At 55.8% G+C, this 27909-nt stretch overlaps 1 protein-coding gene and 1 long non-coding RNA gene across 4 annotated transcripts; one reads left to right on the plus strand and one right to left on the minus strand.

The window, feature by feature from the left end:
* Nucleotides 1–80: 80 nt before the first annotated feature.
* Nucleotides 81–19191, minus strand: LOC109457836 (uncharacterized). The gene is made up of 2 exons (XR_012494878.1): nt 17853–19191; nt 81–266 (listed from the first exon to the last, which is right to left on the minus strand). It is a non-coding gene; the product is annotated as an uncharacterized LOC109457836 (long non-coding RNA).
* Nucleotides 17178–27246, plus strand: LG03H15orf39 (linkage group 03 C15orf39 homolog). 3 transcript variants are annotated; one of them, XM_019751030.2, is made up of 3 exons: nt 17178–17372; nt 21316–24074; nt 25868–27246. In XM_019751030.2, the coding sequence occupies exon 2, from the start codon at nt 21365–21367 to the stop codon at nt 24065–24067; it is 2703 nt and encodes a 900-aa protein (XP_019606589.2). In that variant the 5' UTR covers nt 17178–17372; nt 21316–21364; the 3' UTR covers nt 24068–24074; nt 25868–27246. The 3 variants fall into 3 exon arrangements, with proteins under 3 accessions (XP_019606589.2, XP_019606588.2, XP_074184398.1); XM_019751029.2 differs by having other exon boundaries at nt 21316–24026; XM_074328297.1 differs by having other exon boundaries at nt 21316–24063; nt 25868–26020.
* The last annotated feature ends 663 nt before the right edge of the window (nt 27247–27909 follow it).

Raw genomic sequence — 27909 nt, forward strand, 5'->3', positions numbered from 1 at the left:
AGGGAGCCCTTCCCACACCACACCCTCTCCAAATCTATACCGTCCTGCCTTAGCTTGTGTCAAAGTAGCAGACACACACGTTTTTGTCTTTCCACGTCAGACTTTATTAGAATAAAGCCATGGATCTAGTCCTGCTGACTCAGTTTCCCACGGGCATCAACCAAGGCTCCGGCCAGAGGACGGCCTCCAATAGTCCAGGCAGGGCGGTTTCACACAAGAGGGTCACACAGATTTGCACGCCGTAGGGTTAGGCAAGGCGAACAGTCCTGCAAAAGAAGGATGAGTGAGTCTGGTGTTTAGCGAGAGTCCCTTCGGCGATAGGGCGTGTAGCATCGGGCATCCAGACTGGCGGCTGAGATAGTCAGGAGACGAGGCTTCAAGCGCTCCGTCTGGGACGAGCACAGGGGCTGTCAGCTGTCAGTTGTGGCCTGAGCGATGAGCCCTCAGAGAGCTCTCCGTTTATGCTCAAGCCTGGGTGCGGTGCCCCCATCTGAGGTCCGATAGAGCTGTCCAGATGGTCACGCTCCACCCTGCGTCTGGAGTTACCTGGTCAGGGCGCTCACTAGTATGCCTTTCACGGGACTGACATAACTCTCAGAATCATAATTAATGCTCCATACACCTGGCTCAGACCTGGCCCCCAAATGCTCCTGCTCACAGGGCTCTCACCCCGTCAGGAGTGGGGGCATGAGGACTTAACTCTCCCCCATCAGGAGCAAACTCCATGCCAACAAATCAGGGAGGGACCCTGGGAAATGCTGCAGGGTTTTTTCCCCCGAGGCAGACTTCTGGAGGGCCCAGAGGAGTGCTTCCCACAAGGCTTTCAATCAGAGACTGTCATGGCAACGTGCTCCCTGTCCTACAGATGAGGAAACTGAGACTAGAGAGATGCGGGGACTTGCTACCACCGCAGTGGAGACGCTGTGTTCAAATACGAGTCGCCTGAGCACAGCAAGCTCCAGGTTTTTACTTGGTTTGAATGTTATTTTGAGTTGCTTTGGGGACTCAGGCCCATTCAGGGTCACCCCTTGGCACCACCTCTGCTCCGGGTCTTAGAACGTCTAAGGCTGAAACACGACCATACCCCGCGGGAGCCAAGCAGCCCTCGGACCTCTGTTCCAAGGCTCTGGACCCTCGGATCCCCGGGAGGACCGGGTAATGCGCCCAGAGCCAGAGATGGGAGGCTACGCGGGCACGGCGGCTGGAGCTCCATCCGGTCACCTCCCGCTTCTGTAAACAGGCGGCGGCCGCCCTGGGGCCTTCTCCTGCAAGCCGGGTGCCTGGTTACATCAGGCGTCCCAGGAGCTTCCCGCCCCAGCGGCCAGGTCGCCGAAATCCACGCTAGCCGCGGTGGCCTGGAAGCAGAGGGCTGCCGAGGCGCCTCCCTCCGCGGGCCGCCAGGGCAGGAAGGCCTCAAGTTTTCTCCCGAAGCTCCTGGGACTTGGTTGAAAACCCGTTCAGCTCGAGGGTGGGGGCTCTGCCGTGGCCGCGCAGGAAATGCGCCTCAGTTTGTGAAACCCGGGCGCTGCGTTAGGTTTGCGTGCCTCCCAGCTGGGGGAGGAGAGATGTGATCTGAGCCCGGGGCACCCGCTGCCCGAATACCAGCTGGGAGTCGGAGCTGGGCTCTCTAGCTGCGTAGCGGGTATCCGCAAAGCCTGTTACCCAGAACGTGGGCTCTCACCTCCGCGGGTCTCAGAGACCACTCAGTGGCGCAGAGGAAGGTTGACTCAGCAGTGTGCTGGCATCACCTTCTCCCCACTTGCTCTTGGGACATCGACTCTCTGAGTAAAATGAAACAGTTTCTGCCTGCCATCTCCACAGTGGGTTTGTGCCAGCGCTTGGAGAAAGTTTTGGGCTTCATAGTAGGGAGGGAGATTTCTGCCCAAGATGACAGTTTCCACCTCCCAGCTTGCTCAGAAGAGGCAGTGGGCAACACACACTTGGGAGATCCTTAAGCAGAGCAGGGGCCAGAGCTGGTCTGAGAGGCAGCAGAAGGACGCTTCCTGGGACCTCCAGGACTCTCCAGTCCTGGGACTCCAGGATTTGGTGATTCTCCACATGTGCGGCCCAATAAGGTAACCACTAGCCACGTGTGGCTGTTGGGCACTTGAAATGTGGTGTGGGGACCCCCTCGGAATCTCAGAGTTAGCATGAAGATTATTTTAAGCTGAAGACATCTGAGTTCAAAAGATGCAGAAGAAAGCCTCCTGGGAGCTTCCCTTACTTGACCAAAAGCAGCAACTTTTGGGAAATGAGGCTGCCATGAATCCCCTCTCCAATTTTACTGCCCTGAAGGAGATGAGACTATTCATACCTTATAGACAAATATTATCACAAATCTTATCTTCCATCTCTTCTAAAAAGCTACTTGTCTTCCTAAAGAAATCTATTTGTTTCTCCCCACTCCCTTTTCCTAACTTTAATCATTTAACAAGCCAGCTGCTTCGCTTGTTGGTTCCTATATGTGTAGAAAAACACTTTTTCCCCTCTGTTAATCTGTTTTTTTGTCAGTTCAATTCACAGGCCCCAGTAACTGAACCTAAAAGGAAAAGCTTTTTTCCTCCCCTTCAGTGGTTAGTCCTCATTGATATGTGTCGTGTGGGGGACCCTGCTAGCTCCACCATGTGTCGTGCTAGGCGACCTGCAGGGTCTCTGCTCCCGCTCCCCACATAAGAACAAGAACGAAGGATATGGTGAAGCCAAAAAGGAACACCCACGGAGCCATAGATAGGGGAGTCATACCACTAGTCTCACTGGAGGCTGGGTTGGAGACACAGGCAGCAGGAGCCATACTATCTGCAACCCGCTGTCCACTTCTCTGCCAGTCAACCAACCCCACTTGCTAACCACAATCCGCTCTTGCCAGCTCAGCCACCATCTTCTTGCTAGCCCCCATTTTCTGTTAGCATAGCCACTGCAGTTATATTAGTGGCCAATGGCTCACTGGTTACAGCTGATAGCCAACTAGCCACAGCTGATGGCCATCCAATCACAGTTGATGGCCATTTACTACCTGAGCCAGCACCTTTCCACGTGAGGCCGAGAGCCTGGAAACTGCACTCCTGGCTCTGTCCCCATGATATGTATTAGAAGTGTACAATCACACAGATTTAGCATGAAATGAAAGATATTAATAATTTCATATATTGATTGCATGTGAAATATTTTTGATAAATTGGGTTAAATAAAATATATTATTAAAATCAATTTCACCTGTTTCTTTTTACTTTTTTGTGTCTACTAGAAAATTTTTTAAAAACTATGTAGCTGGTATATCTCTATTGGATAGAACTACTAAATGTCAGATGACCTTGTTGTATCTTTGTTTGGTTTTAGCAAGCAACAGCAACACAGCTTTATTAACTGAATGCTCTGTGCCAGGGCCTGACCAGCTTGGGAAGTCGGGGGTGGAGGAGGAGGCACCGTGCCAGCTCCTGGGAAACTGCCAAGGCCCTCTTGGCTCCCAGATGAACCTGGCTGGGTCCTCCTGCAGTCCTGCCTCCCCTCCTCCACAGGACACTCAGGCTGGCAGAAGGCTGGGCAGAGGGTTCTGGAGACTGCCAATGCTCTGGGAACTCAAGGAAGGAGCTCCATGAAGGCCAAGGGTTCAGAAGACAGTGTGGCCTGCGGCCAGGAACTAGGGCTAGCCCTTGAGAGCTGTTCTCATGGCCGGGACCACAGACGAGCTTTAGCTGCCCAGTCCCAGGCCTCACTGCCCAGCACCTCCTGGCCACCTCTGGGTAGCAGCAGGGCCCACTACTAGCCCTGCCAGCACCTTCTGTTTGATGGAACAGGCACCCCAGCTTGCTCATCCCCTCTGTCACCTCCCCTTCCCAAGCTCTGCTTGATTAAAAGATGTTCCTGATAATCAGTCAGGGATACAGGCTGGACTCTGGGAGAGAAAGATATCCCAGACTCAAAACCAAAACAAGAAACGTCTGCAGCTGGTATTTCTGATTAACAGCCCACACCTGGCGATCCGGAAGGACGGTCTTGGTTGGTATAACCCAGGTTTAACCCACACAGCTGATACGAATGTGACAGCTTTACAGCCCTGTAAAGCTAACCAGACCTGTACATAGTTAAACAACCTTATCTAACATTCCTGTTTCTTCTCCTATATAAACTTTGCTCATAACATCTAACACTCTTATCATGCTTATTGTGTGCCAGACACTGTGCTAGTAGCTTATATCTATTAATTCATTTAACTTGAATTCAATTCCATTTCAGGCACAACAGCAACCCTATGAGGTAAGTACTATTGTTATCCATTGTTCACGGGTGAGGAAATGGAGGCACACAGAGGTTAAGTAAACTTGTTCAAGGTCACACAACTTGAAAGGGGCAAAACTCAGATAGAAACCAGGTAGTCTGGCTTTAGTGTTTGTGCTCCAAATTACTTTATTACTTAACTTCTCCCAGGATTCTGGAGGAAGCTATTGTGTTTTGATTTCCTTGAGTGGTTCCTTTGCTAACCAGTTTATGGCAAACCTGTGACATGTGCTCACAATCTAAAATGTGTCTGAGATTGGCTTTGACAGATTAAAAATGATGAGGTGGGAACATGCCCAAACTAATGGAAAAGAAGAAAAAGAAAAAATCCCAGATGAATGAATCTTTCTATCATTCTTTGTCCATTTCTCTATGTGGGTGGGCAAGGGGTCACCAAGAGTGGGTGCAGCTTGTTAAAAGATACACTGCAGCTGAAGGTGGTTGTGGCCTGGGTTGATAGGTGCCCCTAGCGTAGCGAGCTGCCTGGGTGGGCTCAGAAGTGTGGAGACGCATCTGGTTTGCAGGGGTGGGGGTGGAGGGCTAATTGCTACAAATGAGAATGGGAGAATAGGCATTTTAGGCAGGGGTGGGGAGTGGAACCCAAGAAGATGTCAGAGACCTGTGACCTGAGTGGGGTGTGGCAGGACAGGAAACAGCTGATAGGATTTAAAACAAGATAGCCAGCGTTTAATTGTTTTGTGCTGAGCTGAGATGTTGTTCCTCTCCTCCATCCTGACCTTAGGCCAAAGCCTAACACCAACACTGCTTTGTGCCAGTCAGCTGAGGGGCTAAAGGGCTGGTGGTTGGGGAGTTGTGGGGGGCAGTTCCAGCTTGGAAAGGAGTGGGCCTGGAGGCCATGGGCATAGGGTGAGCTGCTGCGCGGGAAGTCTGCCTGGAGAAACATAAGCCACTCAGCCATTCTCAGATTTACGGGGTGGGGGTGGGGGTCACTGGTTTCCTGCCAGTTGAAGGTTGGATAATGCACAAGGGCGTGCAGCCAAAATGGCGTCTAGTTCCTGAAATCTAGCACATGCTCCACACGCAAATCTAGCACATGGTCCTGGCACAGACTGTATGCGCCCAGAGTGGTGCCTTTTCTCAGTCCATGGGGGCTGGCAGCAGCCCTGCATGAAGCCTCTGCTGCGAGCTAAGGACATGAGGCCCTTTGGGAAGGAGCCACAGCATGGGGTCTGGGCTGCTGTTCTACATCCTCCTGAGTCAGAGAAAGCCCCACCAGGCCTCATTCTGACTGCTGACGCAGCCTCCCACCTCTGCAAGTGTATTCAGCATGGGGGACCTCAACAGCACAGAGATGGGGCCCACGATGGGGGGTCCCGAGTGACACAATGTGAGCAACAGAGCATCTGAGTTTGCTAACTGGAGTTTTTAAAAAAGGAAGTTAGCGCGGACTCAAGGGTTTGTTCACTTATTTATCCATTCATTCCTTTTGTTTATATTGACATGTACACCAGATATATTGGTTTTCTAATTTAGTTTCACAACATACTGTCGATGTAAGAACAGCCAAACCTGTAGAGAATTTTTTATAAAAGTTGATTTGAGCCAAGCTGATGACATGCTATGAAGCAACTTCTCAAATGTTCTGGCAAATGACAGTTTTGCAGCTTCTTTTATAAGTTTGGAATTAAGGAGGAACCACAAGGAAGACTACCTGAAAGTAAAGGGAAAGGAAGCAAGGCAGGAATCTCTCTGATGGGACTATAGGAGAGTTAACAGATTATGTGCTTCCCTGAGGGTGGTTAGGCTCCAAAGGGTCTGAGAAAGAGGTTTACTCTGGCATTTCAAAGGTGCATTAACCTAGATGCACAAGAACAAGGGAAGGGCTGGCTTAAGTCACAGATAAACCTTTCATAGGCCTGGGGGTTGACTATCCACCATGACCTGCTCAGTTAGGAATTTATGATCAGATCACCCTGTAAGGTTATTTTCTGTCACTGAATTTGTTGAATTTATTACAGAGCCCCTTTTTCATTTACAATATCTTTAGGTATTTTTACTCCCAAATTACGGGATGAGGAAACTGAGGCAAGAGGTAGCTGGGACTGAAACCCCTGTCTGGATTGTTCTGGTCTTCCAGCTTGGTAGGGGTGGGGCAGGAGCAGCCTGGGCTCAGACCTTGAAGTGGAGGAGAGGATGAAGGGGGCTGGGTGCACTTCTGGGCCTTAGAGCCACACAGGAGTCACACACCCTATGGGGCAGAAGAGGGGATTGTGAGAGAGAAGGCAGGTGAGAAATAGGGAGGGACGGGATAAGGTGCCCTCAGGGCCTTGCAGAAGCAGGTAGAGGCTAGATGGGGTGGGAGGTGCCCTGGCAGAAAGTGACAGGACTACCTGGAGGGAGAGGTGGTAACCCCATGCCTCCTTTTCCTCTGCGCTGAGGAGGCAGAAGGGAGTCCAGCTGGGAGAGCTGGGCATTCACCCATCCCTAGAGGCTGTCCCGGGCAGTTGTCCGAAGTGGGGGGCCAGCCCTGTCCCTGGCAGGTGGGAGTGAGTGAGCAAGTGAGCAATGTGCCACTTGCTTTTCCTTTGAGGTCTCCTTCCCCCCTCCATAATAAGAAAGGCATAACAGCCCCATTTTAGAGATGAGACAATGGGTCAGCCATGTGCGGTGACTTGCCTGAAGTCACCAAGTTAAGCTGGGTGCAGCCAGGACACAAACGTGCTTTTGCTAGTCTGGTAGAGGAACTTGGTGTAAACCCCAAAGCAGGGCAGGCCTCACTTCCAAGCCGAGATCCACCTCTTGGGTTCACCAGCATTCCCTACCACCTCCAACAGCCCCATAGCCGGCTGGGTAGTGGGCACAATCTCCTCAGCTGCCCCAAAATTCTTTCATTAAACATTTTGCCCTCAAGGGCTTCAAGCTGCCCCTTCTGGGAACAAGCAGGGACCGTGGCTCCTGGAGGGTGAGGTGGTCAGCACACAGCACCCGAGGTGTGGGCCACAGGAAGTCCCTCTGGACCTCCGGAGGGTGCCACTCAGTGGATCATCGGGCGAAGCGGACCGTGCCAGGGCAAAGGCAGCCCCTCTGACTGCCCACTAGTGACAAGGAGGCATGGAGTTCAGTCCCTTCTCCTTAAATGAACAAACCCACCTCAAGGTCATTTGTTCCTAATACTAGGATTGTCCTGGTACGCTTCCTGGCTGCTGCCTCCGAATCAGGATCCTGGTAGGAATAGGGAAAGAACAGGGACTAGGCGGTGGGCTGGGCTGGGGGAGCTGAGGGAGGGCAGGGAGCCAGAGGCTTGAAAGCAGGGGATGTTATTGGAAGGACTGGCCTGCCCCTCTCCCGCCACATTGAGCCTTTGGACGAAAGAGAGACTGGGGAGGGGGTTTTGGCTTTTGGCATCCCCGCCTTGACTCACAGAACTTCCAGAGCAAGGAAAGCAGCCTCCAACCCCACACTTTCTTGGGTCCCAAGACTTTCTGAGGAAGGAGGAACACAGGCCCCGCTGAGTACTTACTGCCTCCCAGGCCCGTTCAAGTGTGTGGGAACACTGGGCACTGGACCCTCACCATGAACTTGGGTCGGGGTCATCATCCCTCACACAAGGACCCTGGAGCTCGGAGAGGTAAAGGGCCTTGCCCGAGGTCCCTCAGCTAAGAGTGGCAAGTCGGGTTTTGGGCCTGGCTTAAGTGGTTGGTGCCATTTTTTTTCACCAGACCATCCCTAAGAAGGCAATGCTCATCTCAGGGAAGGAGGCAGTACTGGGGTTTCAGTGCCAGGAGGGCGAAGCAGCAGTGGGACTTTCTGGCCTGAACTGGAGACTCACCCGGGAAGCAGGCCCTGCCCCAGCCAAGCCTCTCCCCAGCTGCAGGCTATTTGCCTCTCCTGCAGCTGGGGCTTGAGTCTCATGACTGACCACAGCCCCACGCTGCCTCAGTCTGTGGGCCTCAGCTGGGGGCAGGCTGACTTCCTGCCTGTCTGAATATTCTGTGCTGCGGTTCACACTGGTTACCCAGGCTCGATGTGCTCTCCCTCTCCCCAAGCCTGAGCAGACTTTGGAAGCCCTGTCCAGCCCCCATCAAGACCTCTTTCCCTGAGCCAGTGCAGCTCTGAGTCGGGTGGGGGTAGAGGGTGGGCAAAAGGTGGTTTCCCTTGATTCTCACCTCCTGCCCCATGACCTGGGCGCCACTGCCACCTGCCTCCCACCCCATGGCACTATTGCTCACCCCACACCTCACCTATTATCCTCTCTGGAGCCTAGGGGCTGTTCCTATTACTGTCCTGATGTTAAAGGTGGGGAAACTGAGCTTAGTCAGGGGACCTGTCAGCCTGCCCGACCCCAGAGCCACTGCTCTGTGCTTTGGCCCCACACACTCTCAGACAGCACCTTGTGTCTCCTCTGTGTCCTTTTCTATGTCCACCAGCCATAGGCCACCCGTATGCCGACTCCACCTCAGCTTCCTGATCTGACCCCAACTGGCTTTGCCTCCTTCTCCTAGGAGACCTTGGGGACTTGGCTGTCCTCCTACCCCTCCCCCTGCCCTGCCCATCTCCCTCAGCTCCCAGCCAGCCAGGGGTCCCCAAATAAGCAGAGCTGCTGAGGAGGTGTGTGTGGGAGCTGAGGGATTGCTGCAGGAAGCCCTGTCCTGAGTGGGGCTCCTCAGGTGGCACCATTGCCCTATGCTGGGAAACCCATGTCAGTGAATGGGGTGGGGGTGGGGGGGCAAGCTGTGGGTGTGGGGAGGCCACAGGGGCCTTGCAGTCTCACCCCTGGGCTTGCCTGGCCTTGCCCCAGCCCTAGGCCCTGATGTCATGGAGATCTCCTGGAACCCCTTCCCAGAGGAGCTGTGCAAAGGCAGACAGGCCTGATGAGGTGCTAATTACTGAGCTAATTGAAGCCAAGTGAGCTACATGTGGCCTGGTTGACAGGAGGTGGGGACTGCACAAAGGGAGGGAGCTGCAGGAAGAAGGGAGGGAGGGAGCCCAAGACCCAGGCCCAGAGCAGGCAGTGTTTGTTCAGAAATGGTTGATTTACTAGGGCTGACCAGCTGCCTTAAAATGCATCCTGGTCTCCACACCATGGCCCGGGCCCTGGCCCAAAGGGACTTGTGTTCTGAGGCCACCCTTGTTGGAAGTGTTCACTGAGAACCTGGAGGGCCGAGTGCTCTGCTCTGGTAGGAGTACCAAGGAGGAAAGAGGCCACTGCCCTGTCCTGGGCAGGCATGGGCTGGGTACTATTGGAGGCAGCTTGTGACAACAGAGGTGACGTCACAGAGCTGGGTTATCTTGGAGGGGTCTGGGGCTGTGTGGCCTCCCAAAGGGGCTGGAGAGCCCAGGGAGATGGCTTTGTGCTGTGACAATAGAGGTCTCACATATGGGGAATGAGACTAAGCCCCAGACAGAGGACAGGGGAGTTAGTGAGTTCCACTTTGCTGCAACCAGAAAGGAAAAAAGTAGCATCCTCTTCCCTCCCCATACTCCCCTCTTCACAGCCTAGGGCCAGACCCCAGGCCTTAGCAGGGTAGCAGAGGGCTGTCAGTCACATGGCCTAGATGTCTCAGCCCATCCCAAGTCTAGCCCTACTGGCTGCCTGTGGCTTCTAACCACTCTGCACTTTGCTCTTCAGCCCCTTATTTAGGCTGTTACCCTCAACAAGCATCTCTGCTACTTTCTGTCTAGTTAAGTCTTCTCCATCCTGTGGGCTCTGGTTCCATCTGAATCCCAGACTGCCTTGTGACCTTCTGTCTGACCTCCTATAGCACCCCGTCACCCCTGTTCCTGCTCTTCCAACACCCTCGTAGGGCCCAGGACTCAGACCCAGGTCACCAGGAGAGAAAGGTGGAGGCTAAACATCTTCCCCAATGGAATGCTCATCCCTACTCTCCTCCTTCCCAGGATGCTCTCAGAACTAGACAAGCTTGTGGGTATGAAAGGCCTTTGGTAGTAACACTGGTTTAAAAACATGATAGTAACTGCTCCAATTTTATGAGTTCACACTTCTGACCAGGCATTGTGCTACTGTGTTTCCCCGCAAATAAGACCTAGCTGGACAATCAGTTCTAATGCGTCTTTTGGAGCAAAACTTAATATAAGACCCAGTATTATGTAAGACTGGGTATTATATTATATTATATTATATTATATTATATTATATTATATTATACCCGGTCTTATATTATAGTAAAATAAGACAGGATCTTATATTAATTTTTGCTCCAAAAGACACATTAGAGATGATTGTCTGGCTAGGTCTTATTTTTGGGGAAACATGGTAGGTACTTTTCATCCATATCTTCTCACAGCAACCCTCCAGGGCTGGAGTTTTTATTATCTCTACCCTTCAATGAGAAAATGGAGGCTCAGAGAAGCCAAGCCACTAATCCAAAGTTACTCAGCAATTAAGAGATGGTCTGGGAACTCCCAAGTCACTACCCTCACCATGGGAGGAGGATTGTTGTGTTTTTTTTTCCCAACCTGTTTCCTTCCCCCTTTTCCCTCCCTCCCTGCCTGTTATCCTCTGCCTGGTGAGCTTGCATCATTACTAGGGCCCAGGGGGCCAACTAGGGGCCCTTCCCAAGAGAACTGACTGAGGCAATCCTGGCCCCCAGGGGGCCTCCCAGAGCAGAAGTTTTAATTAGCCATCACTGCTCTTCCTAAAACTCTGATCTGCCTGTGGCTACACCAGTGCACAATGGCTTTGTGGCAGGAGGCAGGACTGGTGTCCAATCCAGCCAGCAGCACAGCCGAAGTCACCCCAGCATGGGAGGGGGGTGTGCTTAGGCCCCTGTCCCCCCACAGCTCTTTGGTCCACCTCCGCATTAACTCATTTCATATATTAAATGGATTAATAAAATAAATGGATTAAGTGACTTAATCCATTAAATGGATTGGATAAATCAAACACATTAATATTTGTAAAGCATTTAAAACAGTGCCTGGTACACAGTAAAGGCTATATGAGTGTTAAACTAAAAAAACAATCAAGTCAGCAGGGATGGGGGAGCAAGGGGCAGGGTGGGGACACAAGGTTATTGTTGGACGTGAAGATGGCACATTCCTGAATCCCCTGACCGTGCGAGGTCGCCATGTGCAGGTTGTCAGCATCTGTAAAGCGTGCAACCCTGCCTCCTTGCAATGTGGGATGCTTGAGGCTGAGTACACAGCAGGGCTTGGGGGAAGTGAGTAACAGGCCTGGAGAGGAGACCCTGTGCCAGGCACTGCGACAAGCATTTTCTACACTGCGCACTGCCTTACAGGACACGGGTTATAATCCCATTCTACAGGTGAGGCAACCAAGGTTCAGACAGGCAATCAGTGTGTCCAGGGTCACACAACCTCTGAGAGGCACAGCAGGATTTAGACCCAAAGCCTAAGCCCTAAAAACTGGAAATCTGACTCATGGTCTACACCTCAGGCCACAGTGTGGTAGTCAGTAAGGCCACAGAGCCAAAGAGCCCTAAAGAGGGAAAAGTGTCCCTTTCTGCTCCCACTCAGCCTTCTGGAAACCTGAGGGCTCTGCGTGTGGGTGTTTCTGTGGAGGACCCTGGAGATCCCTTTCCTCAGGCAGGGCTAAGGGTCTAAGCTAAGACAATAACAGGAGTATCTGCGGCTGCAGAGCTGAGGCAGTGCCCCCACCCTTCCTGGGAGCACGAGGCTTCCCTACTGTGACCCTGGCCTCAGCAGGCCTGGCTTCAGCCTCTTCCCTCATCAGCAGCCTGTGCCAGCCCCAAGCCAGAGTTGAGCCCTCCAACGCTGTTGCCTGGTAACCAGCCCTAAGTGACAGAAACCCCAGCGGGCTGCTAATGAGGGGGCAGTGCCAACCACCTGGCCCAGACCCCACTGCCTCAGCCGGCCTCAGGAAAGCTTCCATGAACAGTCCATGGGCCTGCCCACGGTAGGAGGGGAGAGTGCTCCAGCATTGAGGGAAGGGGCTGCGGCAGGGCCAGGAGGAACTGGATTAGCAGCCCCCCAAGACCTTTGAACTGGAGAGCTGGGGGAAGGTAATTCCTGATGGAGGCCAAAGGCTGACCAACGAGAGGCGGGCACTGGGCAGGAGTCAGGATTGTGAACACAGGCCGCCCAGGCCCAAACCACCGTCCTGGGAACAGCTGTGCTGCTGGCCAAGTGCACAGAGGCCGGGGGAGGGGATCCCAGGAGAGAGGCGCTGGATGGGGAAAGAAAAGGAGGTGATTAGGGAGGCTGGCAGAAGTCCAGGCTCCGGGGAGGGAGGAGCAGACTGCTGCAACACTGAGGGAGCACTGCATCAGCCTCTCCCCATTTCCTAGGGGCTCCCCCGCCTCTTCTCACACCCCCAGCCCCAGGCTGGGGGCCTCCAAGGATGGGTTTGCAGGCAGCATGAGGCATGCAGGTGGAGCTCAGCCAGGTGTTTTTCCATCCTAGGTCTGGGGGATGGGATGGAGAGGCAGTGTCAGAACAAGAAGGTACAGACTGGACAGGCCTTTAGGAGACCTGGGTTCTAGGCCCTCCTGGCCCAGACCCTGGGCAGCTGCTTACCCCTGTCTGGGCCTCAGTTTTCCCATGTTGAAATGGGGGATGGTAGCTGGGAGGTTGAGAGGGCGAGTGAAGGGGAGCTTTGGGAAGCAGAGACTCCTTTCAGGCCCTTACCACTGGGCCTGGGGAGGGTTTTCAGCCTTTCTTCCGTTTCAGATGTGCAGAGTCCTCTTGTGCCATGAGCCCTGCTCCCCATAACCACGGCTGACTCCACCCTGCTGGGCATTGGAGTCACAGCTCAGGCAGACCCTGGGCCTGCTCTGGAGATCCCACCGCAGTCTAGTAGGGGAGTCAGGCTTGTAATCAGGCAGTATTAGCACAGGGAGCTGCAGCTAGCACACAGATGAGTGCCGAATGCTCTGAGGCCTCAGAAGAGGCGACCAAACCCAGCCTGGAGCTCTGGAAGGCTTACTGGAGGACGGGGCCTAAGCTGAGCCTTAGAGGCAGACAGGCGTTAGCAAGGAAGGAGCCAGATAGCAGCCAAGACTGAGGGAGCGCATGTTACAACGCATGGCGGTGTGACCCAGCAAGGAGCCTTGGCTGGCTCTGGGGACTGCAGGGGCAGTTGGGAGGCAGGCAGAAGCCCGAGTGGGGCACTGGAGAGCCATGGAGGCTCCAAGCTGGCGGGGGGAAGTTAGGATCAGATGTGGGCATAGGAAAGACCACTCTGTAAGTAGGGAGGGAATGTTTCCCATTGCTTCCAGTACCAAGCCAGAAGCCCCAGTGGCTGGACTCTGACACAGACTGAATGGAGGGCCCTCCCCTGACTCAAGGCCCAGCCCCTATTCCTTAGGCCTCTCTCAGCCATGGCAGCCTCATCCCCACACAAGCACTTACCACACTAGAGTCCCATGACTGTTTTCCCCCTGCCTCTCTCCCTGCACTGGGAAACAGCACCTGGGACCCACTCACTGCTACCACAAAGCCTGGGGGCGGGCCTCAATATTTGGTGGAAGGAAGGATGGGAAGGATAGTCAACCCACCCTGGCTGTTAATTAATCAGAGAGCTCCCCCCTTCCTTATAGTAAGGTCCCCAAATTATTGTGTGTGGGTTTTTTTGTAGCCAGCAGGCTGGCAGGCGCTGTCCTCCAGAGGGGCCCACCCACCTTTCCCAGTCTTTGGGATCACCCTCTGAGAGACTGATTTCCTCTGGAGGTAGGGGTGGGGCTCCTCCAGAGTTTGGGGGGGTGCTCCTGAATCCCAGCTCACCATGGCAGGGCTGCCTCCCCAGACTTCCGGGTGAAAGGAAGCTCCAGCTTGCCAGCGCACCTTTGGGAAGTAGCTCAGCTCACTCCGATCAGATTCCACAACCCTGCCCCACGCCCAGGTCCTAGCCAACCCAGGCGCTCTGAGCCCATACTGCCGACCACTGGTGCAGCCAATCTTAGGCTCCGAGTACTTGTGTGGCAGAGGGTTCCTGACCACCAGCTGTGCCTGAGCCTTCTCTCAGAAGGGTTTGGGGGAATCCCAGCTCCTCCTTTTCTTGGCTATTGGGGAAGACGCTTCCCCCTACCAACCTCTCTACAGCTACCTCTGGTCGAGGGCTTACTACAGAGAAAGCTGTGAACTCATTAAATCCACACAAGCCCTGGTACATGTTCTCATCATGCCCATTTGACTGAGGAGCAAACAGAGAAGTCAACGGGCTTGCCTAAGGTTACACAGCTCAGTAGGTCAAACCTCAATTTACTTGTTTTTCAAACTCTTGCCTCATATGGTTGTTGTGAGTATTAATTGACAAAGTCTATCAAGTGACTGGCACAGAGCCATGCTCCAAGCAGGAGCTCCTTGCCTTGCCCACCCACCAACACTGAGATAGTCCTCTGCTGGGTGGGAGTAGGGGAGGGATAAGGAAGTAGAGAGGGCAGAGAGTACTGTAATAGCAGTCCAGAGGGCCTCCCTGGAGGAGGCAATGTTCATAGCTGGGTCTGAAAGAACTGGGGAGACCATTGTTGTGTGTCTTGGGGAAAGGTGCCATACTTTTCTATTTCTCTGCCTGTAGCGTGCCTGCCAGCACCACATCTCCCTCCTCTGGAGTGAGAATGAGCTCCTCCGAGGAAGGAAAGAGATTTGTAAACAGCAGGTGTGGTTTCATTAGAGGGAGACACATTGTTGTTAATAACCTTGTAGGTAATGATCTGAGGTTCAGGGAGCTGACCTCTCACCTCACATTCCCAGGGAGCCAGGAGGAGTAACCAGTGTCTATGGTGGGGTGGATGGGGCGTGTGCCTGAGACGCCTGTGCAGACCTGGTATGGTGAAGGAGGTGATGAGTGTGAACCTCCCTCCAGTCTCTTCTATGTTACTTTTTGTTAACTCTGCCCAGGAAGCCCACATAATGACAGACTGTTCCTTCTAACTCCAATATCATTTCTCTTCTCTAAGACTACAGCGTAATAAACACATGAGGGCTCCCAGGGGAGCCACCTTCTATTGATGACCATCCTTTATCCAACAAAGACTTGATAGTCACCTCTCTCCACAGGTTCTGAACACGACCCTTGGGGTAGAGAAGAAAAAGGCAAGGTCAGGTTCTTCAGGAACTCACAGTCAACTGACACTCGACAGAGCTTGATACAGCTTATAAGCAATTTCCCACACTAATTTTGTTTGACACTCACCTCTATCTATGAGGCAGATCTCACGGTTCCCACTTTGCAGATAAGGAAGTTGAGGCTCAGAGTTACAAAGTGGCTGCCAAGTCCCCTACCCTGTGTCCTCTCTTTTACATTCCAAGGTGTTTAAGTGATACTGAAAAGGAATGGACAAGACACTGATTAAAGGAGCAGAACTGTGGTCTTGGTGAAGTGCCCCTGAATTAGGACAAGACTCTGTGGGGTGGAAGACTCTTAACTGGCCCCTAGGGTCCTATCAGGCGTATCCTGGTCTGGGTGGGCCTCATTCAGGCTCAGAGAGATTGGAGAGAACACCTGGCCACCTGAGCACACACCTGAGCGTCCTAAACCCTAAGAGTTGAGAACACTGCCTCCTCCTCACCCTCCAATAGCAGGGTGGAGGTGGGGGAAGGGGTGTTGTGCTGGAAGAGTGGGAGGGAAGGGCAGAGTTGGTGAGAAGTAAGAGTAGCGAAGAATAAGCAGCCTGTAACCTGAGGTTTGACCATGACCGCTGCTTGTCAGAACACAGATACACTTTCCGGATGCTAAGGTGTGGCAGAAGGAAGATCCCCAGGCTGGGAGCCAGGAGATCTGGGTTTTTTGTCCCAGCCTGCTATGTGACCCAACCATCTCTGAGTCTGCTCCCCGGTTCTCACCAGACTATTTCTAAGGACCCTGCAGCTCTCAACTAAGTGATACCCTCTCCCCTCCCCCACCCCAGGTGACCTCTGCTTCCTCTTCCTATTCTTACCTCCTCCTCAGCTCCAGCTGCTCTAGCTGCTTCCAGACTCTTCGAACCTGTGGCCTCAGGCCTGAGCTGCCTTCTGACTCAGGCAGCCCTGACCTTTGGGATCTGAGCAGGTGGCCTGGGTGGTTTTGCCCCATGAACTTGCTCTGAACTTTTGCATGTCCACATGTATCCCCCTTCTCCACTGCACACACTTGTACCCAGTTCTTGGCAAGACCAGAAACTGTGAGGGACCAGGTTTCTTCAGAGAAGGTAACAGCACCAAGGGGCTTCTCATCCCAAGTCAGGTGGCGCAGAGAGTCAGGGCAAATGGGGACAGCCCTTCCACCCCTCCAGCTTCTCTCTGGGCAACATACCATTCCTGGCTGGGAATGCTCACCCCATCCCACCTCCCAGGCTACAGGTGCTCAGGCCTTTCTTGAGGGAGATTTGCCAAAAAGATTCAGAGGTACACACTGAGGTCATTTAGCAAACCCCCCAGCATCCTCATTCTTGGCTCACTACAGGGATGGGAAAATCACCCCTTCCTCACACAGGTGTGGTGCCCTAACAGGAGTTGAGATACATTTGTCTGGAATTTGTCCTTGCTGGTTGCACCGAGATTAGGGGACGGCTAAGGAGTTCTTCTTCATTCCACTACGAAATGCCACTAGTACTGGCCAAGGGATTCAGAGAACCTACTGTGTGCCAGGTATTTTAATACAACCTCTTCTAAGCCTTACAGCACCACTACTATAATGTAATTCCAGTTTTACTAAAATAAGGAAACTGAAGCTCAAGAAGGTCAAGTGTCATACACAAGGCCATGTAGCCAGAAAGTGGCAATGAATGAATGATGTAACGGAGTGGCTGAATGGAGGCGTGCGATGGGCGCGACGGGCACTGGTTCGCGGAGTGCGGTGAGTACAGACAGTGCACAGCGCCCCTGGCCGAGTGAGTCCCTGGAGGGCTAGCCCACGCAGGCCCTCGACACCCCGGGCTCAAGGGAGCGCAGGCTCCCAGAGGCGCAGCCGGGCTCTGCCCCCACCGCGCCAGCCGCCCCGCCCCCGCTCCGCCCCCAACCCGCCCCGCCTGGGACCGCAGACGGCGCCCGGCGGCGGCGCGAACGGCCGCGAGGAGGGTGGCTCTGGGCTCGGAGCTCACCGCGACTTCCCGCGTAGGGCCTGGCCAGACAAGGACCAGCGGCCTCAGCGGCGCTGGAGGATGCTGCCGCGGCCCTGGGCGACGGCAGCCGGCAGCCGGCAGCCTGGCGCCCTGCAGGTAGGAGCTCGCCCGCTTGGTCGGCGCGGAAACTTGGGCCGAGTTTGCGGGAGGCGCGTGGGGAAGGGGCAGGCGGCGCTACCCCAGGGCGCCCCTACCGGCCGGTCCGGGGATGGAGCGCGCCGGGCCTGGGCCAAGGTGGGGCAGCTCCTGGCTGCCGCCGGCCCACAGCCCCCTGCAAACATGCTGCGGGGCCGGGGTCGCGCCGCTGCTCCTACTCTCCCCCGACTTCGAGGCTCCCGGGGCCAGTAGGGCTCTGGAGCTCCGGCGGGGCCCCGGCGCAGGGCTGGCGAGAAGGAGCGCGGGCCGAGCCCTCGGACCTCCCGCGGGGTCCGGCTCACGTGGACTGCCCGGGCGGAGCTGAGGGGGCGGCAGGGGTCTGGGCCTGTTGGGCGGCGGGCACTGAGGCACCGCGGGGCCGTGGACGCACCCTACTGGGACGGGGCGGCCCTGCGGTTTCCTCGCTACGGCTTGACTCACCCTCTGGACGCAGCCCAGGCCGGCGGGATCGCCCTGAGGCAGTGGCTGCCCGGATTCTGCGGCCGGGCTGCCCCCTGCTCCGAGTCTCCCGCCAGTCTTTGGGTGTCGGTCGGTGCGGGCTCGGTGCGAGGGCCTGCCTGCGTGCACACATGTGCCGGGGCCCGAGCGAGGCAAGAACGCAGTTCTGGAGGAGCGTGTGTGCAGATGTGGGCCACGCACATACTTGCAGGCACGGGTTTGCATGCGTGGCGGCGGCCTGTACATCAGCCTGCTGGGGTGCACGTGCGCCCTAGTGCCGCTGGGCAGAGCGTGGGGATACCCGGAAGCCCCAAAGCCAGGTCGGTTGAGGGCCCCAAGCAACGAAATTATAGGCGGGGAAGGCGGAGGAAAGTGGGTGGAGGCCAATCCGCTGACTCCTTTCCCTGTACTGTAGCCTGGGCTGCCCACTTTCCGTTCTAGCGAAAGCGGGGCCCAGAACCTCAGCTCCAGGAGGTGTGAGAACACGGGGAGGGGGTCCGATTCAGTCCTCTGAGAGAGGCCAGACGCAGGCCACAGCTGGGCAGGATCACTCTGTTCTTCCTGGTCTTTCCCAACGTCTATCCGGAGAACCCCTAGAGGTGAAAAAGGGAATTGGGCCACAAGCTGGCTGCCTCCCCTGCTGCTTAGGGTGGGGGTGACAAAGCTCTGTTGGGCTCTTACGGACCCTGCCCTGGGCCCTGGCTGAGCTGGGGCCTCCCAGCCCAACTCCAACCTCAGCCAGCAAACTGGCCCAAAGGATGATGTGACCTTGCGGCCTGGAGTCCCACCCTCCTTCAAGCAATTGCTTGCCGTACTGCCTCACTACGTGGGTCAGGGAAGGAGACACCTACTTTTGGCTATTGCGTTGAGTGGGGAGGAGCCTCGCTTAAGGGAGTGTGTACTGTGCTCTCCATCTCCTATTGTCAGGAGGTAAAGTCACCCCCTTCCCCTTCATAGTCCTCTGATGGCTCCCTGGAACACCCATCTCTCTCCTAAAGACTCCTGAGGGTGCCAAGTGGCCTCACCTCTCCTGGCTGCGTCCCCGGGGAGCGGGGGGAGGGGTCTCAGGAAGTCTCTAGGGCGAAGGGCACACAGTGGACAGAGCCCAGGAGAGAAGGATTCCTAGTACTGGAGGTGGGTATGGGGAGGCCCCAAGGAGCATGTGAGGGAGGTGAGACCAGAGCCAGCACTTAATTACTCCAGAGCTCCCCAGGGCAGATGGCAGGGCTTAGCACCCCACAACCGTACAACCCCTTCTTGCAAAGCTGCGTCCCCCTAGGATGCAGGTCCCTGTTACAGGGCACTGCTGTCGGGCCTATGGTCCTGATGCCCCTCCCTGCTTTCTCTGGGGCATCCGTTTTCTAGGCTGGCCAGGAGGTGGGCCAGCTGTCTGAGAGTCCCACCTGGTTTCCTTGGTGCCATTAGGCTGTGATGGGAGTGGGCCCCCATACCTTACCACCTTTGGCTTTTCCTGTCCCCAAATGTGCTGGCCTAACTCTGAGCCTGTGGTTGTCAATGGCCACCAGCCAGAAGGGAGGAGAGGGCTGGAAGAGGGGGCTGGTCTTGGCTTGTTGGTGATAGAAACCTGTGACACCTGGCCCATGGCCTAATCGTAGCAAGACTGAGCTGATTCATTCTTTTTAAGCCACCTGAGGGTTTCAGGAAACAGGGTGCTGGGGGAGGTAGAGGCAGGTTAATGTGGCCCAACAGACTGGCCTCATGACCCCTAATAGATCACTGGGTGGTACCTGCTGCCTTGAGGAAACCCACGCTTGACCTCTCTGGACCTGGGTCCCAATCCTTGCTTGACTTTGCTTCATTCAGGGCCTTAGTCTTTTTCTGGCACTCAGTTTTAACATCAGTACAATGGGGGTAGTTGCCAACTAGTGCTCTGTGGGCGGTATTGGCTCCCTCCCTGGACATTCACATCCTCCTTCCTCCCCACCTGCTTGTCCTGGTCTTGTGCTGCCCCCATATGCCTTGGAATAGCCAACTGTAGTTTAGGGACTAAGATCAACACAGGCTCTCCCCTACAATTTTGGAGCCTTCCAGCTGGTGCCACAGCGCCATCTACAGGACAACTTTGGCTCTCCTGCTGGGGGCGGGGCTAAAGTGATGCACCTGGCCACCTCTGAGGGTCATCTCCACCCTCCGGAACCAAAAACAGTATTTGTGTTGCTCTGGGCCTAGATACCTGGATTCCAGGCCTAGCTTCTGCCATTTTTAATAGGACTGGCAAGTCAGATCTTGTGTGGAACATAAATGACTCCATCTTAAAGCTGATCTGCCATCTTGATATCTTGGTGAACCTGGACCCATGACCCCTTCCGTTTCCCCTGAGTGAGCTCTGGAATATGTACACAGAGCTCTGGTCTGATTACAGGATTTCCATGAGTTCTCCCTTCGGGGCAAGTTGCCCTTGATGTTATCTAGCTCTTAACTTGCTCTGGCACCAGAGCCTCACGGCACCTGATCCCTTCGATCACCCACATTCTCGCTGCGTAGGTGAATCAAGCATATGGTCTGGGGGGGGTGGAAGGTGCTGGGATCCATTTTGTTTTGCTGCCGCCCAGGACTGCGTTTCTGTCCATACGTTCCCTATTAAACTCATTAATCGACAAGCTGGACTTGTCTGCCTCATTCTTTGGTCTTGGCTCTTTTGGCATTTGGAGTTCGCTTTGCATATATGGCCCTCTTTGGAAACAGTGTCACAGGGAATCTGAATTTGTAGACAATGCCCGATTCCCCATTTTGGCTGTAGTGGGCATCTTAAGATCACTATGGCATCTTAGAATAAGAGCTTGTCATGGGAAGTAGGAAGCCTGCCTCTTGTCCCATCTCTTTCATCAGTTACTTTGGGTTGAATGGTCTCCTCATCTGTATATGGAGGAGAGGAGTAGCCAACAAAATGATCTTCAGACTATGTCCTGCAAAGTCTGAAGCCCAACGACGGGTCTTGGGAGTCATGTGGAGGAATGCAGAACAGGGGCTCCTAAGTGGAGGTAGGGGAGTATGTGTAGGGTGGCTGCATAAGAATTCATTAACAAAGGGTTCTGAAGCTTAAACAATAAAGCTGGGAATTTCTGTGTTATATGGCTCATGCACGCATTCATTCAGTCTTTATTGAGCATGTACTACCGTGTTTCCCCAAAAATAAGACCTAGCTGGACAATCAGCTCTAATGAATCTTTTGGAGCAAAGATTAATATAAGACCTGGTCTTATTTTACTATAATGTAAGACCAGGTCTTATATTAATCCTTGCTCCAAAAGACACATTAGAGCTGATGGTCCAGCTTGTTTTAGGGGAAACACAGTAAGTGCCAAGTTCTTAGGTGTGGCAATAAGCCAGCAAGAGCAGCGGTTCTGTATTGCTTAGCTGTGGCCTGTTCTCACAGCCCATGCCTCTCTCCCTGATAGCCCATGCCTCTCCCTCTGTCTTCCAGGTCAGCAGCTGAGTAGCTGGGGCCCCGGAGGGCTGAAGCCTTCACAGTGATGTCGGAGAAGCGGCCACTGGGCACCTTGGGGCCTGTGATGTATGGCAAGCTGCCCCGCCTGGAGGCCGACTCTGGGCCTGGGCACAACTTGCCTCCCTCTGCTGGTAACCAGGACCCCTGCAGCTACAAGGGTGCCTACTTCTCCTGCCCCATGGGGAGTGCCCCCAAAGTAGGGTCTGAGCGGTTGGCATCCTGGACCCCGTACCCACCCTTGTATCCTACCAGCGTGGCAGGACCCCCACTTCGGGGAGACAACCTGTTGACTGGCTGCCTGCTCTACCGTCCACCAGCAGAGAGCTCTGAGAAGGTGCGGGACCCTGGTCCTGTCGAACTCCTGCCGTTCAGTCCCCAGGCTCATTCCTACTCAGGCCCGCCGCTGGCAGCACCCAAACCTGTCTATCGCAGCCCTCTGTGTTACGGGCTCTCAACGTGCCTGGGGGAAGGGGCAGCGAAGAGGTCACTGGATGTTGATTGGACAATGGTGGCTGGGCCCCTAATACCCCCAGCCGACCCACCTTGTTCTCTGACTCTGGCTCCTGGCAAGGGCCAGTCCCTGGATGGCACCTTCTTGCGTGGGGTGCCAGCTGGGGGATCTGGCAGAGACTCCTCAGGGAGCTTCTCCCCGTGCCAAGCATCAGGGAGCTTCTCCCCGTGCCAGACATTCCTGGACAAGTATCGGACCATCCACAGCCCGGGCTTCTTGGCCTCCAAGTACACAGGTCCTTACTCTGTTGACCCCAAGCAGGCTTTGTCCGAGGGACCCCCCAGTCCTTGGACCCAGCTGGCTCAACCCCTAGGGCCAACCTACCAGGATACAGTACCATCCCACTACCCACTGCCCCACCCTCCACAGGCCCTGTCTTGCCCTCCAGCCTGTCGCCACCCAGAGAAGCAGAGCAACTACAGTTCAGTTCCCCCACTGCAGCCTCTGGGAGCCCACAAGGGGGTTGGGTACCCAGCTGGTGGGCTGAACAGCCCCTACCTGAGGCAGCAGGCAGCCCAGACACACTGTATGCCCCCAGTGGGGCTGGACACTTATTCCTATTCCCCTGCTCCCCTCCCAGCACCCTCACCAAGCCTCAAGCTGGAGCCACCTATCACTCCACGGTGCCCACTGGACTTTGCCCCCCAGACTCTGGGCTTTCCTTATGCCAGGGAGGACCTCTCTCTCTGTGGAGCATCCCCGGGGCTCGGAGGGTCACCGCCTTCCCAGAACTGTGTGCAGGCTGTGCCGCAGCCCGGTGCCTTCCAGCGGGCGTGCCAGCCTGTGCCTGCCAGTCAGCCATGCCCAGAGCCTGTGAGGCCTGCAGAGAAGCTGGTACGGGAAGCCGAGGACACAGTGTGGCTGCCTAGCTGCAGGAAAGAGAAACTCCAGCCCCAGCTCAGTGAGCACCCTGGGGCACCCATTGTTATCGCAGACAGTCCAGTTCCCCGAACCCCCCCGGCGCTCCCCCACTGTGCGCAAGCGCGCCGGGCTCTTCCACGCAACGAGGCTGCGTTGCCGTCAGGCTCTCCGCCCATGCCCATTATTGACAACGTCTTCAGCCTGGCCCCCTACCGTGACTACCTGGATGTGCAGGGGCCAGAGGCCGCAGCTGAGCCTGACGCACCCCCAGCTCCCAAGGACAGCCGTGACAAAGACTCCAGGGGGACCCCTCCCACCCAGGAGGCCCCTTCGGGGGTGCACTGCTCACTTAGGGAGGAGGTGGCACTGGACTTGAGTGTGAAGAAGTCTGTGGTAGAGTCTCCTACCAAGGATCCTAGTCCTGCAGTGCACGCCAAGCCTCCTGCAGCCATGGATGCTTCACCCCTGGGGAACACAGTCTCTGAGGTGCCAGTGACCGCAGAAGCCACTCCAAAGACCAACTTCCACAGCTCCGTGGCCTTCATGTTCCGAAAATTCAAGATCCTCCGGCCCGCACCCCTGCCTGCAGCCGTGGTCCCATCCGTCCCCACCTCAGCCCCTGCCTCTGCTCAGCCTTCTCCCACCCCTACGTCTGTGCCCATCGGACTACAGCTTCTCACCCAGCCCTTGCCCGTGGCCTGCTTCGACCTGGCGCTGCCCAGCCCTCCAGCTGTGGCCGTGGCAACCACAGCCCAGACTGCCGCCCCATCGCCTTCTCCAGCTCAGGCTCCGACCCCAGCTTCTGCCCCTGCCACAGTGGACTCCCCAGAGCAGCACTTTGCAGGACTGCATGAGTCCCTGTGTGACGCCATCTCGGGCTCGGTGGCCCACTCCCCGCCTGAGAAGCTGCGTGAATGGCTTGAGATGGCCGGGCCTTGGGGCCAGGCAGCGTGGCAGGACTGCCAGGGTGTGCAGGGGCTGCTGGGCAAGCTGCTGTCCCAGCTGCAGCGCTTTGTGTGCACGCAGCAGTGTCCCTTCCCCCACGTGGTGCGGGCTGGTGCCATCTTTGTCCCCATCCACCTGGTGAAGGAGCGGCTCTTCCCAAGGCTGCCCCCTGCATCCGTGGACCTGGTGCTGCAGGAGCACCGCGTGGAGCTCCGGCCCACCACACTGTCCGAGGAGCGGGCGCTGCGGGAGCGGGCGCTGCGGGGATGCACCTCACGCATGCTGAAACTGCTGGCACTGCGCCAGCTGCCTGACATCTACCCTGACCTGCTAGGCCTGCAGTGGCGGGATTGTGTACGCCGCCAGTTGGGTGAGCACACAACTGCCCCAGTCACCGCCGGAGCTGTGTGAGTGGCAGGTGTGTGGCCTGTGTGTGCTCACAGCCAGAGGCTGAGGGGGTCCTGGGCCTCTGGAAAGGGCAAGGAGGCCCCAGAACTGGGGCCAGGGGAGGAGCTGGCCTGCTGGGTGGGCTCTGAGCCTCCAGGCATCCCTGAGAGCCTTCATAGCCTTTAAGCCTCTGAACATGCCAATTGCTCTGTCCACATGGAAACGCTTTCCTGGCCATCCTGGCCCTGCGTCCTCCCGAATCTGCCCCCCTCCTCTGCTGTGCTTTCTGTGTCTTTGCTGCAGGCTGCTTTGGGCTCTTGGGGTCTACGCTGGCCCTGTTTTCTATCTGATGTCGTTTCCCGTGTCTATACCGCCTAGCCTTCCCTGTTCTGAGCTCCAGCCCCAACACGGTTGCCTTCTCTGGTGTGCAGCTTTCAGTCTTCCCGAGTATTTGCAGTCACAAAAGTTTCCCAATGAGTTGGGGCCTTGATTTGCAGTTTGCTTTTCCCAACTAAATGGTGTCTTGTGCACATTGCCCTCCAGTGCGCTCTGTGTGTCCCGGGCCACCACCTGATCAGTTCAGTAGCTTGATCTTGCCCCCAGGAGCTGCTGCGGTGTCACATAGTGTGACACTATCTCACTGCTTCCTCCGGGACTTTGGTGACGGTGCCCCAAGGTGTCCGTTGCTGCCTCTCCTGCATCAGGAGATCTGGTATCAATGCCCGAATCCCGCTCTGTCTGTCTCTCCCCGCTCTCCTGCCTTCTTACCACCAAGTCTGTCCGGGCTGTATCCATAGAACTATTCCTTGTCCCCTCCCTGTCCTGACAGCCTTGCAAGCCCTGGGCTCTTACCTGGTTCAGGCTCCAGGTCCAGTGGAGAAGGGGCCTGTGGTAATGAGGGGCAAGTGTGGAGCTTGCAGTCTGGGTGACAAAAATTGCTGACCCCAAAGCACTTAAGAAGTTGGGGTAGTTGACCTAACGGTGAAAAGAAAATATAAATATGAGCTTTCTATTTTGAGTGAGAGAATGTGGGTGGGTATCATGCATCATTCAGAGGCCGCCCCAGCCCTGTCTTCTCCCTATACAATTGGCTGTCTGTGGCCCAGAGACAGACGGGTCATTTTTCCTGGGCTGCGTGCTGGACAGTGGGGCCCAGGCTCTTCACAGTCCCTGTCTGCTCTGAGTGGGCCTGCAGGAGTCGGACCTGGTGAGAAAATATGGGCCCAGCTTCCTGCCACTGGCTGGATTTTGGTACTCCGGTCCCCACTCCCTCACTGAGCTATGGGTCCTCCCCACCATCTTTTGGGTGCCATGCCTCTGTGGTGTCCTTAGATAGTGTTCCCCGGGCAGCCTCCCTTCTAAGTAGGTATGCTTTTGGTCAGGAGCCCCCTCCCATACCCCGCTGTGTCTGGGCATTGCTTTCATGGCAGTCCCTGCCTGGGCTCCAGCAGAAAGATGGTGTTCTGTGCTGTATGGCCCTCTCTCCATGCCTCAGTTTCCTCATCTGTACAGTGGGCCTTTGGACCAGGCTAATGGTTCCTGGCCTGTTGTGCCCCTTTCCTCTTGTCTTTGCACCCAAACAGCTTCGCCTGAGCGGTGTCCTCATCAGAATGAGCTCTGGCGTCACTTGGGGAGAAGCACGCCCTCTCGGTGTGATGGTCTGGCCAGCGGGCCCATGTAGGGAAGAAGGGTCTGATTTCTGTCACCCTGCTGGGCCGTACTGGCCTGGAACAGAATAGAAGCACTGGTGTAGATGGCTGTGGAGGCCAGGAGAGAGGCCCTGAGGCTGTTGGAGTCTGTATCCTGACTGTGTTCATTTTCCAGGTGTCTTGGAGGCTGAGGCTGGATCTGTGCCCTCCTCCTCAGAACCCACCGTGGCCAGAGATGAGCCAGACAGCCTAGCCCTGGCCCAGAAGTCTTCCGTCCCCAAAGCCAGGAAGCCCAGGAGGAAGCCACCAACCCCTGGTCAGGAGAAAGCAGAGGCGACTGCTGGGGGAGGGTCCCGCGGTGCCTCACCTGTTCCTGTTCCCATCACCAGCCCATGCAGCTCCACACTGAGGGCCCGCTTTCGCAGTCTGCTGGAAACCGCCTGGCTCAATGGCCTGGCACTGCCCACTTGGGGCCACAAGACCTCAGGCGCAGCCCAGCCAGCGCCCCACGCACAGCTTTTGGGCAACCGGAGCCATTACCTGTAGTGCTGGTGACTCGTGCTGTTTGGACAGCTACTGTTTGGGGATCACTTTCTGTACCCCTCCCTTCCACCTGCACAGCTGTTCAGGGTCGGGTGGACATGCCCAACGAGTTTCTCTGGCTCTCACCTGCGCACGCCCCCCCTTCACGCCCCCCATCCCCTCCCGCTGGCATGACAGTCCCTGAGTTTTTAACTTGAGGCTTGCTCTTAGGAAGGACTATTTCCTGTTTCTTCTTGGAGAAGATGTGGGTTTTAGAGCCCAAATGACTTGGGCTTGGATCCTGGCTCCTGTGTTTCTTGCTGTGTAACCTGGCAAGTTACTTCCTTCCTCTCTTGAGCCCTCAGTTCCCCATTTGTAAAACAGGACAACACAGCCTACCTCACAGGGTTGTTGTGGGGGTGATGCCTGACACACACCCATCATGGTTTTCTCTCTGCTCCTTCCCTAGGATGGGCCCAGACCCCAGGCAGAACCTTCCTCCACTGGGACTTGGTTATCTTGGAGTGGTACAGTAGACAGAGTATATGACGCCCACACTTTCTAGAGTCGCCCCAGGGTTTGGGCCTGTAGCTCCCTGAGGGAGCCTGCCCCTCCCCTCCCCTGCTACAGGGGTGCAGGGATATGGCCTGGGGCTGGCATCTTTGTTCTGGGCCTGCTGCTCTGAGGAGGTCCCAGGCCTGTCCTGAATTGACACTGGTGGCTTCCCTGAGTTGTCAACCCCACCTGGTGTGTTATCCCAAGAAAGCTGTGTGTTTGCTGGAAGCCAGGCAGCCGCAGGGACTGGAAGGGACAGGCTGAGTGATGACTGCTCAGTTCTGGGAGGTCTCCAAAGATGTGGACTGAGGATGTCGCTGCTGTCCAAGCTGGAGCACCACCAGCCTGCTGTAGGTCACCTTACAGTGCTAAACTGAGCCGAGAGGCTGGCAAGCTGGGCTCGTAGCCTCATTGAGGTTTGTAATAAGGGTGTGGGCCCTGGAGAGGGGCCATTAAACATTAAAGCATTTGGGTTGATTTTGGGCCTGCAGCCTGGCTCTGTGTGTGGGGGTGGGGGACGGGCAGGTCGTAAGTTTAGTATGTCATCACCAGATGCCTAGCCTTTCGCTGGAAGGTTGTAGCTTTCCCTGCTCCCAGCCCAGAAGGCTCTCCATCAACCTTGTCCCAGCTAGCTCTGGCCCTGTGGGCCCTTGTCTCATGCCCACTGGGCAGCCAGTTTTCTGCTTGGGAAAGCCCCTCCTTCCTGACACCTTTATGGGTCCTGATGGCTGTTGGTCTGTAGCTCACTCACTGCCTGGTGAGAAATGCTGGTCACCAGACCCCAAGGCATGCCGCTCTCCTAGGACCAAGGATGTGCCCGCCAGTTGCCCACTCCCCGTGCTGGTGACGATCCTGCTGAGAGACAGCCCTTCCCACACTTTAGTTGGGCTTTAGAGGTTTGTTCTCAGCTGCTGAGGGGGCTTCCCCCGTGATTTCCATTTCCGCCCCACCTGCTCCAGGGGGCTAGCCTAACGGTGGGTTTACCTCAATACCTCCTGCACACAGCTGCAGCGTGACTCCTGACGGCGGGAGCCTGGCCTGCCCCCGGGCGGCACTCAGCCCCAGTGCTGGACAGGCCAGGAGATAGGCAACCCCAGCACATGGTCCCTGCAGCGACGACCTGGGGGAAGGGTGCTGTGG

Source organism: Rhinolophus sinicus, linkage group LG03 (assembly GCF_036562045.2).
Source record: "Rhinolophus sinicus isolate RSC01 linkage group LG03, ASM3656204v1, whole genome shotgun sequence".
Lineage (NCBI taxonomy): Eukaryota > Metazoa > Chordata > Mammalia > Chiroptera > Rhinolophidae > Rhinolophus > Rhinolophus sinicus.